At 66.1% G+C, this 11879-nt stretch overlaps 1 protein-coding gene across 1 annotated transcript; it reads right to left on the reverse strand.

The window, feature by feature from the left end:
• Positions 1–208: 208 nt before the first annotated feature.
• Positions 209–8375, reverse strand: LOC123351921 (ly6/PLAUR domain-containing protein 3-like). The gene is made up of 5 exons (XM_044991612.1): positions 8302–8375; positions 6666–6797; positions 6091–6261; positions 5862–6005; positions 209–1778 (listed from the first exon to the last, which is right to left on the reverse strand). Exons 1-5 carry the CDS (start codon positions 8366–8368, stop codon positions 1288–1290), a joined length of 1005 nt encoding a protein of 334 aa, XP_044847547.1. The 5' UTR covers positions 8369–8375; the 3' UTR covers positions 209–1287.
• Between the last annotated feature and the right edge of the window lie 3504 nt (positions 8376–11879).

Below are 11879 nucleotides of genomic sequence, written 5' to 3' on the forward strand. Positions count from 1 at the left end.
CATGTGCTGAGCTGAGAGGTCAGGAACTGGGGCTAAATACCCAGCGGGCGAGATGGTGGGTGGGGATGAGCCCCTCAGTGCCCTTTCCTTCCCATTGTTGTGCCCTGGCCACCGTGTCTATGACCCTTGTGCCGGCGGCCATCTTGTTGCGCCATCTTCCACAACCAGCCTAGTGTGTGTGTGTGTGTGCGGACGCGTGTGTGTGTGTGTGGGGAGGAGGCATAGACTGTGGGTCCCAATGCTGAGGCCCAGCAAGCTGTTAGAAGCCTGAGTTGCCTTTGGCGCCATGGCAACGGGACCCACCACCCTGTTGGCCGGAGACAAAATGGCTGACCCAGAAGAATGGCAAGATGACTGCTGCATGTAGTACTGTATTTGCTTTGGAGCAGCCTTGGGACTTTTCCCCGGGGAATGAAGACCAAGCAGTGGCCACCTTCCCTAGACAGATGTCAACTGGTGTTGCATAAAGAAACAAGATGGCTGCCCAGTGTTGGCATATAACACGAAAGCTCGTGGCAAAACATGCGCCTGGGTGAGGTGAAGAAGGGATGGGATCCGCTCAAGCGAACAGAAAATGGCGGCCGTCACAGCCCTCCCCAGACTGGGGTCAAACTAGGCCATGTAGAAACAAGATGGCCGCCATGCGCAGGCTGAAGAGAAGCCTGAATTTGCTGCGCTGCTATAAGAATGTGGCCTGCGCTATGGGAAGGCAACATGTGGGAATTTGTTCTAGTGGGCAGGGGTAGTATGGCTCTTCCCCCTCCGTATTGTTCCCCCCCCACACACTTAAAAAACAAGCTGGCCACTGCAAGTAGGCAAAACTAGGCCACATGCAACCAAGATGGCTGCCTTGTGCAGGCTGAAGGAAGCCTGGATTTGTGGTGGTGCCACGAGAAGGGCTCCCTGATGGTAAAAAAAACCTGTGGAGACTTTGTGTGGAGGGGACAACCACAAAAGATGCCCTAGAGGGACATCAAGCCATGCCACTTCCAGACCAAGATGGCTGCTACGGGGAGGCTGAAGGGAAGGCCAGGTGTCGTGAGGACGGGGCTCTGATGCACAGAGATGCAGCCTGCAAACTTAGCCCCGCCTGGTGGCGCCACAGGGCCGACCTGGCCTGCCATCAAGAGTGCTGCTCAACTAAGAAGATGGCTGCCGTGCATAGGCCGAAGCCAGGCTGGAGTTGAAGAAGTCAGGGGGAGGCTGGCCAACGGAGCGGGGATGGGGGCAATGGGGGATGAATGGGTGGGGGGCGTCTCGTGCCATTTCCCCTCCCTGGTGCCCCCTTCACAGGAGCAAGGCGGACCCGAGCAAGACCAGCCAGGCTGAGGCGCTCAGCCCCGCCCGCGCCCCCTTCCCGCCGCTCGGCAGCTTGACGCCTGGGTTGTTTCGCCGCTCGCCCGCCGTGGTGATGTGGTGGTCGTCCCGGATGAGGTCTTCATGGTTCTCGTGATCCTCATGGTCCCTGTGGTCCGGTGGCAGGGGCGTGGCAGCGGCCGTGACCCTGGCGGCGGCAGTGACTGTGGTGGCGGCAGCGACCATGGCGGTGACCGTGGCAGTGGCCGTGGCATTGGCTGTGGCGTTGGCCCCGTGGCCGGGCATGACCTCCAGCGGGGGGATTTTGGGGGCGAAGAAGGTCTTGTTGGCCAGGTCCTCGTTGCAGAGGTGGCCGGAGCAGCAGGAGCCCACCAGGTTGACGGCTGCACTGCCCCTCGCCTCCTTGGTGCAGTCCTTGTTCTGCACGCAGCCCTTGAGGGGGCGGCTCAGTGAGAAGTTGCCTGGGGGAGACGGACGGGGGAGAGTCAGGGGAGGCCGTGGCACTGGGGGTGCTGTGCTGCAGGGAGCAGGGTGAGGGCCCTCCCCAGGCCCTTGGTGCTGGCCCCAATGCACCACTAGGGGGTGCTGTGCTGTAGGGAGTGGGGGGCCCCTCCCCTGGCTGTCAATGCTGGCCCCGATGCACCACTAGGGGGCGCTGTGCTGTGTCAGCAGGGTAGGGGCCCTCCCCAGGCCGTTGGTGCTGGCCCCGATGCACCACTAGGGGGCGTTGTGCTGTGTCAGCAGGGTAGGGGCCCTCCCCAGGCCGTTGGTGCTGGCCCCAATGTGCCACTAGGGGATGCTGTGCTGTAGGGAGTGGGGGGCCCCTCCCCTGGCTGTCAGTGCTGGCCCCGATGCACCACTAGGGGGCGCTGTGCTCAGTGCTGGGTTTACAATGGCGCCAGTGGCTCCATGGTCGAAAGGGGCCCAGGCTGCACCGCTTGCACTGCGCCCCAAGACCCCACTGGCTCCCCCTGCCCACCCCTTGCTCTGCTCCGCCCCCTTGCCCCACCCCCTGCTCCTCTCTGCCCCCTGGCCCCACCCCCCTGCTCCGCTCCGCCCCCTTGCCCCACCCCCTGCTCCTCTCTGCCCCCTGGCTCCACCCCCTTGATCCTCTCTGCCCCCTGGCCCCACCCCCTTGATCCTCTCTGCCCCCTGGCTCCACCCCCTGCTCCTCTCTGCCCCCTGGCTCCACCCCCTGCTCCTCTCTGCCCCCTGGCTCCACCCCCTTGATCCTCTCTGCCCCCTGGCTCCACCCCCTGCTCCTCTCTGCCCCCTGGCTCCACCCCCTGCTCCTCTCTGCCCCCTGGCTCCACCCCCTGCTCCTCTCTGCCCCCTGGCCCCACCCCCTTGATCCTCTCTGCCCCCTGGCTCCACCCCCTTGATCCTCTCTGCCCCCTGGCTCCACCCCCTGCTCCTCTCTGCCCCGTGGCTCCACCCCCTTGATCCTCTCTGCCCCCGGGCCCCACCCCCTGCTCCTCTCTGCCCCCTGGCCCCACCCCCTTGATCCTCTCTGCCCCTTGGCTCCACCCCCTTGATCCTCTCTGCCCCCTGGCTCCACCCCCTGCTCTCTGCCCCCTGTCCGGACCCCAGGGCACCTCCGGCTCTGGGCAGTCCCTGCTTCCCACCACCTGTGGGCCCCACCTGGCTCCCCAGAGCTGAGCTGCCTGGGACTGGGGCAGAAGCCCGGCCAGTCTCAACCTGGGGGCGGGGGGGGGAGGAACGGGACACATTGTGGGGGGCTTGGCTGGGCCCCTGCAGGCAGGTGGGTCCTGAGGGAGCCCAGTGGGGCTGATCACACCACTCCCGAGGGGCCGGAGCGATTCCCGGCCCCAGGCCCAGCCCGGCAGACACAGGCCCCTCCCAGCAGGGCCGGTGAGTGCGGCCGGGAGGCAGCGGGTGGGGAGTGGGATTCTGGGGGGTGCTGGGCTGTGGGGGGGGGGAGGATCTGTGTGTGTTGGGCACTAGGGAGTGGGGGGTGCTGGGCAGTTGTGGGGGGGCTGGGGGTGCAGGGCAGGGGTGGGGTGCAGGGCGCTGTGCATGTGTGGGGGGGTAATGGGCATGGTGGGTCCGGGGGGCTCTGGCCATAGGGAATTGGGGGGGGGTGTCCCGGTGGGGGGGGGCTGTGGGGCACGGCATGGACCCGCCCCCAAGGGAAGGGGCAGGCTGGCAGCACAGGGCTGGCTGGGCCAGTGTGTGTCAGGCGGCTCCCGTCTGTAACCAGTGCCCTGGGCTGGGCTGGGGGGATCGGGGCCGCCTCTGCCAGGCCCCATTGCCCCGGCCGGCCCCTCGCTCTGGGGACCGACCTCCCCACACCAGGCTCCATTGCCCCATGGGGGCCCACAAACAGGTGTGGTGCCAGTTCCACAAAAGGTTAATCCGGCCCTGGCTGTGCCGTAGGGAGTGTGTGTGGGGGGAAGGGGGTGCCCTCCCCTGGCTGCTGTGGGGGGGGAATGGGGGGCCCTCCCCTGGCTGGGGTGTAGGGAGTGTGTGTGGGGGGAAGGGGAGCCCTCCCCTGGCTGTGCTGTAGGGAGTGTGTGGGGGGGAAGGGGGGCCCTCCCCTGGCTGTGCCGTAGGGAGAGTGGGTGGGGGGAAGGGGGGCCCACCCCGGGCTGTGCCGTAGGGAGTGTGTGTGGGGGGAAGGGGGGCCCTCCCCTGGCTGTGCCGTAGGGAGTGTGTGTGTGGGGGGGACGGGGGGCCCTCCCCTGGCTGTGCTGTAGGGAGTGTGGGGGGGGGGAGGGGGGCCCTCCCCTGGCTGTGCCGTAGGGAGTGTGGGGGGGGGAAGGGGGGCCCTCCCCTGGCTGCTGTGGGGGGGAATGGGGGGCCCTCCCCTGGCTGTGCTGTAGGGAGTGTGTGTGTGGGGGGGGAAGGGGGTGCCCTCCCCTGGCTGTTGATGCTGGCCCCATGCACCACTAGGGGGCGCTGTGCTATGGGCCTGGAGTGGGGGATCCTCCCCAGCAGTCAGGGCTGGCCCCATGCACCACAAGGGGGCGCTGTGCTGTAGGGAGCGGGGGACCGTCCCCTGGCAGTCAGGGCTGGTCCCATGCACCACTAGGGGGCGCTGTGCTGTAGGGAGCGGGGGACCGTCCCCTGGCAGTCAGGGCTGGCCCCATGCACCACAAGGGGGCGCTGTGCTGTAGGGAGCAGGGGACCGTCCCCTGGCAGTCAGGGCTGGTCCCATGCAGCACTAGGGGGCGCTGTGCTGTAGGGAGCGGGGGACCGTCCCCTGGCAGTCAGGGCTGGCCCCATGCACCACAAGGGGGCGCTGTGCTGTAGGGAGCAGGGGACCGTCCCCTGGCAGTCAGGGCTGGCCCCATGCACCACAAGGGGGCGCTGTGCTGTAGGGAGCGGGGTGCCGTCCCCTGGCAGTCAGGGCTGGCCCCATGCACCACAAGGGGGCACTGTGCTGTAGGGAGCGGGGGACCGTCCCCTGGCAGTCAGGGCTGGCCCCATGCACCACTAGGGGGCGCTGTGCTGTAGGGAGTGGGGGACCGTCCCCTGGCAGTCAGGGCTGGCCCCATGCACCACAAGGGGGCGCTGTGCTATGGGCCTGGAGTGGGGGATCCTCCCCAGCAGTCAGGGCTGGCCCCATGCACCACAAGGGGGCGCTGTGCTGTAGGGAGCGGGGTGCCGTCCCCTGGCAGTCAGGGCTGGCCCCATGCACCACTAGGGGGCGCTGTGCTGTAGGGAGCGGGGGACCGTCCCCTGGCAGTCAGGGCTGGCCCCATGCACCACAAGGGGGCGCTGTGCTGTAGGGAGCAGGGTGCCGTCCCCTGGCAGTCAGGGCTGGCCCCATGCACCACTAGGGGGCGCTGTGCTGTAGGGAGCGGGGGACCGTCCCCTGGCAGTCAGGGCTGGCCCCATGCACCACAAGGGGGCGCTGTGCTGTAGGGAGCGGGGTGCCGTCCCCTGGCAGTCAGGGCTGGCCCCATGCACCACTAGGGGGTGCTGTGCTGTAGGGAGCGGGGTGCCGTCCCCTGGCAGTCAGGGCTGGCCCCATGCACCACTAGGGGGCGCTGTGCTGTAGGGAGCGGGGGACCGTCCCCTGGCAGTCAGGGCTGGCCCCATGCACCACTAGGGGGCGCTGTGCTGTAGGGAGTGGGGGACCGTCCCCTGGCAGTCAGGGCTGGCCCCATGCACCACAAGGGGGCGCTGTGTTGTAGGGAGTGGGGGACCGTCCCCTGGCAGTCAGGGCTGGCCCCATGCACCACAAGGGGGCGCTGTGCTGTAGGGAGCGGGGGACCGTCCCCTGGCAGTCAGGGCTGGCCCCATGCACCACAAGGGGGCGCTGTGCTGCAGCAGCGGCTGCCTTTCCGGGCGTGGGGGGATGCAAAGCCAGAGCACGATTTGCAAAGATCTGCCAGGCCCTTGGCCCCCCGTCGGGGCACGAACCCCGGTGTCCCGGCCAGCCTGCCGCCGTAGTGATTGCACCCGGCTCCCCTGAGCCGCCCTGGCTTCCCGCCCGAACCGGCTCCCCGCGGTGGCCAAACAGCTGCCGCGCCTCGCCCCAGAGGGGGCTGCCTCCGAGTGTCCCGCCCGGGCCTCACCGACTCTCATGGTGACGTTGCCGTGGAAGCAGCCCTGGTACCCGTCGTAGCACTTCACCACCGTGGCGTTGCCGGGGGAGCAGGCCTCGTTGCCTTGGCAGCTGTAGCACTCCAGCCCGTTGGGCACCCGGGCGCTCTCGTTCCCTGGCGACCGGACAAAGGGGGGGCAGTTAGAGAGGAGGAGGTGGGGGTTGGCCCCTCCCTGCCCCCCCCCCGGTGGGGCACTTACCCATCGGCTGCAGCGCCATGGCCCGGATGTCCAGCCGGGAGTTGCAGCGGCTGCTGTTGCAATTGTGCACCTGGGAGAAGGCCAAGATGCCGTGCAGGTCCACGCCCTTGTCGTTGGTGCCCGGTCTGCCCAGGCCGCAGCCCTTCTCGCCCACCAGGAACTGCCCGTGGCCTGGGGAGACAGCCGGGGGGTGAGCGAGCCGGCAGAGAACCCAGGCGTCCTGGCTCCCAGCTTCCCCCCTCCCCCGCAGCCCTAGCTCCCCTCCCAGGCCTGGAGACAGAACCCAGCCCCCCTGCTCTAACCCACTAGATCCTACCTGACGTCCCTCACAGAGCTGGGGAAAGAACCCAGGAGTCCTGGCTCCCAGCTCCCCTTGCTCTAACCACTAGATTCCCCTCCCCTCCCAGAGCCAGGGAGAGAACCCAGGTGTCCTGGCTTCCAGCTTCCCCCTCCCAGACCTGGAGACAGAACCCAGCCCCCCCCCACTCTAACCACTAGACCCCACTCCCCTCCGAGAGCTGGGGATAGAACCCAGGAGTCCTGGCTCCCAGCCCTCGCCCCGAGGGCTCACTCACTCCATTTCACGGCTGCCACGGTTTCCATGCACAGTTGGGTGTTGTCAGGACACGAGATCGTCTTCATCTTCTCGGGGCTGCAGCCGCCGTCGCTGCGCTCCACACAGCTGTGGCACTCCAGGGCCGTGGCTCCTGCACGGGGGGAAGGAATCTCTGTGAAACCCGGCGTGGCTGGCACGCCCGTGGGGGGACCTGCCTGGGCCTGTCCCCGGCGGTGGGGGGACCCCTAATCTCTCAAAGGCGGGTGACGTTTGTGCGTTTCCCCAGGTCATTTTGCACGGCTGTTTGCACGGCTCCCTCTCCTCTTTGCACGGATTCTCACCTGCTTTGGGTGCAGATTTGAACCCTTCCCTCACCACTTTTGCACTTTTCCATGTGAAATTGCACGTTTCCCTGTGTAATTCCGTCTGTACAATGTTCACCTTTGCCTTATAATGTTGCATGTCAAATGACACGGAGACCACGTGACATGGGACCACGTGAAAGTGAATATGCAAATTTGCAAGGAAAGGTGAAAATTAGCATGTCAAATTACACGGAAATATGAAAATTGACATGTTATTTTTCACCTTTCCCTTACAACTCTGCCTGTGAATTTGTATGTTGTCCTATGTCATTTGCATGTCATCTTATATGCCAATTTTCACCTTTCCCACATAACTTGGCATGGCAATTTGGACCCTTTCCCGGGTAACACGTTTCCCTGTAATTTTACGTCAATTGTCCCCTTTCCTCTCCTCGTGGATTGGTCCCCAAACTGCTGCTTCATAAACGTGCCAGTGGGTGTGTCCGCATTTAATGGCCCTGCGCGTCTTCAGAGACATTCGGTGGCACGTGTCCTCTCCCCCTTGCACCAGTTTGAACGCACTAGACGTGCGCTCCCTTGCCCACCGCTCTGGACTCCCCCACCCCCGGCTCTGTACATTCGCACGGGGGTGACCCACCTCCCCACCCTCGTTGCGTTATTTCAAGGGTACATTTGCAGAGATTTGCAGCCTTTCCCCTGCTCTTTGCACCGTTTTCTCCAGGCGTTCCCACGGACACTTGCACGGGGGGGGGGGGTTCTTCTTTGCACCATTTGTCTGGGAACTTGCACTTGCATTTTCACCTCTGTTTTGCACCGTTTCTCACCGACCTCCCTCTTCACCTCCCTCCTCCGGTGGGTGGCTGTGTCAGCTCCAGGATGGGGGTGACCCCACCCCGGGGTGAGGCTGGCGTCCCTGGGAGAAGTCCTCCCATTTGGCACTATGCCCCAGACCCATTCCAGGTGGAGCGACCTGTCCCAGCATGCATGGCACCTCTGCCCCCCGCCCCAATCCCATGGCCCTAACGGCTCCCCACTCCCATTCCGGCACGGGGAGCGGAGTCAGTACCCTGCCCCCAGAACTGCGGTGAGCTGGGGGGTCCCCTGGCCAGGAGATCCTAGAGGGGAAAGCCCCCTGCCCCATTCCCCACCAGCCAGCCCCCCGGATGCCATCACTCAGTCATTCTCTCGAAGGAGCCGGGTTTCCCTGCCAGATGCAGCTGAGATGAAAACACCCCATCAATCCGCCCCGGGCCCGATCGACCCCTCCAACCGGGGCGGGGGGGACCCATGCCCCGGCCCGGCCCCCGGGTGAGCTCCCTGGCCCCATACCTTGGAGGAGCAGTGTGGCCGCCAGCAGGAGAAGGGCACCGGCTCTCGGGGGGCAGGGGGCTCCCATGGCTGCGTCTGCCTGGACCAAGTGGGTTCTCTCGGCTCCCGGCAGCTTCCACGCGACTCCAGCTGCCAGCGCCAAGCTAAGATGATAAATAAGAGGAGGCAGACGGGGCGGGATGTCCCCGCCTCCCCCTTGCGCGTCCCACCCTCCCTGGCTTTGGTGTGGGGCCCCAGGCCGGCGATTATTCACGTTGCCTCCCCAGCGCCAAGCCCCGGCGCGTCGGTACCAGGGCGGTGGCTCTCCCAGGAACCGGCCCGGCTGGTCGGGGGAGCGGGCGACGCCTTGGCAGGGCGGCTTCGACGCCGGGGGCTCAGCGCAGGGCGGGAGCAGGAGCCCGGGGGGGCTGGGGAGGCCCCCTGCAATGGCAAGGGGTGAGTGTCCCCAACCAGCTCCCCATGGCGCGGTGCCCTGTGCCCAGACCCCTGCCCTGCTCCCTGGGGCTGTATCGCTGCCCGAGGGCACTGAGATCAGTGCCTGGCGCCTGGCATGAGCTGGCACCGAGGGCCCAGCCTCAGCCCTGGCCCGGAGGAGTCACGAAACACGCAGCCAACATGGGGGCTCATATGTGTGGCAACCAGCCCCTTAGACAGCAGGTCTAGTGGTTAGAGCAGGGGGGCTGGGCGCCAGGTCTCCTGGGTTCTCTTTCCAGCTCTGGAAGGGGAGTGGAGCCTGGTGGTTAGAGCAGGGGGCTGGGTTCTGTCTCCAGGTCTGGGAGGGGGAAGTTGGGAGCCAGGACTCCTGGGTTCTCTCCCTGGCTCTGGGGGGGGGGGGGGAGGGGAATCTAGTGGTTAGAGCAAGGGGGCTAGGAGCCAAGACTCCTGGGGTCTCTTCCGGCTCAAGGAGGGGAGCAGGGTCTGGTGGTAAGAGCAGGCGGGGCGGGTTGGCAGCCAGGACTCCTGGGTTCTCTCCCCAGCTCTGGGAGGGGAGTGGGGGCTGGTGGTTAGAGCAGGGGGCTGGGAGCCGGGAGTCCTGGGGTCTCTCCCCAGCTCTGGGAGGGGAGAGGTTTTGATGGGTTTGTGGGCAGGGCCACCCAGAGGATTCAGGGGGCCTGGGCGCTTTGGCGGTAATTCAGCGGCGGGGGGTCCTTCTGCCCCGGAGCGGAAGGCCCCCCCGCCACCGAATTGCTGCCGAAGACCCGGAGCGGAAGAAGCTCTGGGGCCCCGGGCCCCGCGAGAGTTTTCCGGGGCCCCCGGAGCGAGTGAAGGACCCTGCTCCAGGGGCCCCGAAAAACTCTGGTGGGGGCCCCTGCGGGGCCCGGGGCAGATTGCCCCCCCCCGGGCGGCTCTGTGTGTGGGGCTGGGTCGCTCTGCCCACCCTGCAGCGCAGCCCCCACCCAGGACCCCGATCCCAGCCTGGGGGGACCCCGAGGCTGCTCCGGCCCAGCAGGAGGTAGCTGGGGGAGGGGAGGAACAGGCCCGACATCCAGGAAATTGGGGTGCAGCTGGGAACCGACCCCCAAGTCCAGACACGCAGGTGCCCCTCCCTTGTCTCACCCGCTCCAGGGCGAGTCCTTCCCTTGCCCAGAGCCGGTACCAGGCAGCGCCTGAGTCACTGGGGCCAGGGTGTGGGGAGCACTGGGCCCCCTTGTCCCAGGCCCAGGAAACAGAGACACACCCAGGGAAAGACTCACAGGGAGGGGGTGGGACAGGAGGCCCTTCCCCTCTAGGGGGCGCCAGCCCCACCTGGCTCTGGGGCGGGGACAGCACCACCCTCCGAGGATCTGTCCTTGGGGGACGGGGATCGAGTTGGTTTGGGGGAGGGGGGCTGGGAGCCAGGACTCCTGGGTTCTCTCCCTGACTCGGGGGGGGGGGGGGGAGTGGGGAGTGGAGTCTAGTGGTTAGCGCAGGGGGGCAGGACTCCTGGGTTCTGTCCCCAGCTCTGGGAGTGGGGTCTGGTGGTTAGAGCAGGTGGGGCTGGGAGCCAGGACTCCTGGGTTCTCTCCCTGACTCGGGGGGGAGGGGGAGTCTAGTGGTTAGCGCAGGGGGGTTGGGGGGGCAGGACTACTAGGTTCTGTCCCTGGCTCTGAGAGGGGAGTGGGGTCTGGTGGTTAGAGTGGGGGGTGGCCGGGAGCCAGGACTCCTGGGTTCTCTCCCCAGCTCTGGGAGGGGAGCAGGGTCTAGTGGTTAGAGCAGGGGTGGCCGGGAGCCAGGACTCCTGGGTTCTCTCCCCAGCTCTGGGAGGGGAGCGGGGTCTAGTGGTTAGAGCAGGGGGGTGGCCGGGAGCCAGGACTCCTGGGTTCTCTCCCCAGCTCTGGGAGGGGAGCGGGGTCTAGTGGTTAGAGCAGGGGGGGCGGGAGCCAGGACTCCTGGGTTCTCTCCCCAGCTCTGGGAGGGGAGTGGGGTCTAGTGGTTAGAGCAGGGGGGGCCGGGAGCCAGGACTCCTGGGTTCTCTCCCCGGCTCTAGGAGGGGAGTGGGGTCTGGTGGTTAGAGCAGGGGGGGGGCTGGGAGCCAGGACTCCTGGGATCTCTGCCCAGCTCTGGGAGGGGAGTGGGGTCTGGTGGTTAGAGCAGGGGGGGTGGCCGGGAGCCAGGACTCCTGGGATCTCTCCCCAGCTCTGGGAGGGGAGTGGGGTCTGGTGGTTAGAGCAGGGGCGGGGCTGGGAGCCAGGACTCCTGGGTTCTATTCCACCGCCTGCCTCGCGTGCGCTTTGCATTACGTGCAGAGGGCTGGTTTCTACCAGGGCACTCAGCCGGGTTCCCCAGGGCCTGGACGTGCCCCGTTGGGATGGCAGCGGGTGGCTTTCCCCCCGCTGCTGGCGCCAGGCGGCAGGGCCGGCCTTACGGATGGGCACTGGTGGCGACTGCTGCTCGGGGAGCCCGGGCAGGAAACGGGCACCTGGGCTCACTTCGCCCGCCGGCCCTACCCGGAGGACAAGCTCTTCCTAATGAGAACATAAGAGCGGCCGGACTGGGTCAGCCCAAGGGTCCATCTAGCCCAGTGTCCTGTCTGCCGACAGTGGCCAATGCCAGGCGCCCCAGAGGGAGTGAACAGAACAGGGAACCATCAAGTGACCCATCCCCTGTCGCCCATTCCCAGCTGCTGGCAAACAGAGGCTACAGGCACCATCCCTGCCCAGCCTGGCTACTAGCCACCGATGGACCCGTCCTCCATGAACTTATCTTGTTCGTTTTGAACCCTGTTACAGTCTTGGCGTTCACAACGTCCCCTGGCAGGGAGTTCCCCGGGTTAACCGGGTGTTGTATGAAGAAATACGGCCTTTTCTTTGTTTTGTTCTTGGGTTATGACAAGGAGTAAACACCACGTCCGTGTCTACTTTCTCCACACCTGTCAGGATTTAAAGCCCTCTCTCATATCCCCCCGTAGGCGGCTCTTTTCCAGGCTGAAAAGTCCCAGTCTTATGAATCTCTTCTCATACGGAAGCCGTTCCACCCCCCGAATCATTTCTGTTGCCCTTTTCTGAACCGTTTCGAATTCCAATCGATCTTTTTTGAGATGGGGCGACCGCATCCCCGCCACGTCCCCTTCCCGGAGCTCTCCCTGTGGGGTGGGGGAC

This window comes from Mauremys mutica, chromosome 17 (genome assembly GCF_020497125.1).
Source record: "Mauremys mutica isolate MM-2020 ecotype Southern chromosome 17, ASM2049712v1, whole genome shotgun sequence".
In the NCBI taxonomy this organism is placed as follows: domain Eukaryota; kingdom Metazoa; phylum Chordata; order Testudines; family Geoemydidae; genus Mauremys; species Mauremys mutica.

Excerpts from the sequence above, each read along its gene's own strand:
- LOC123351921 (XM_044991612.1), bottom strand. The coding sequence starts at position 8,368 with ATGGGAGCCCCCTGCCCCCCGAGAGCCGGTGCCCTTCTCCTGCTGGCG. Across the intron at positions 6,262-6,665 it reads CGTGGCAGCCGTGAAATGGA|GCCACGGGCAGTTCCTGGTG; the intron begins GTGAGTGAGCCC and ends CTGTCTCCCCAG. Across the intron at positions 6,006-6,090 it reads CATGGCGCTGCAGCCGATGG|GGAACGAGAGCGCCCGGGTG; the intron begins GTAAGTGCCCCA and ends TCCGGTCGCCAG.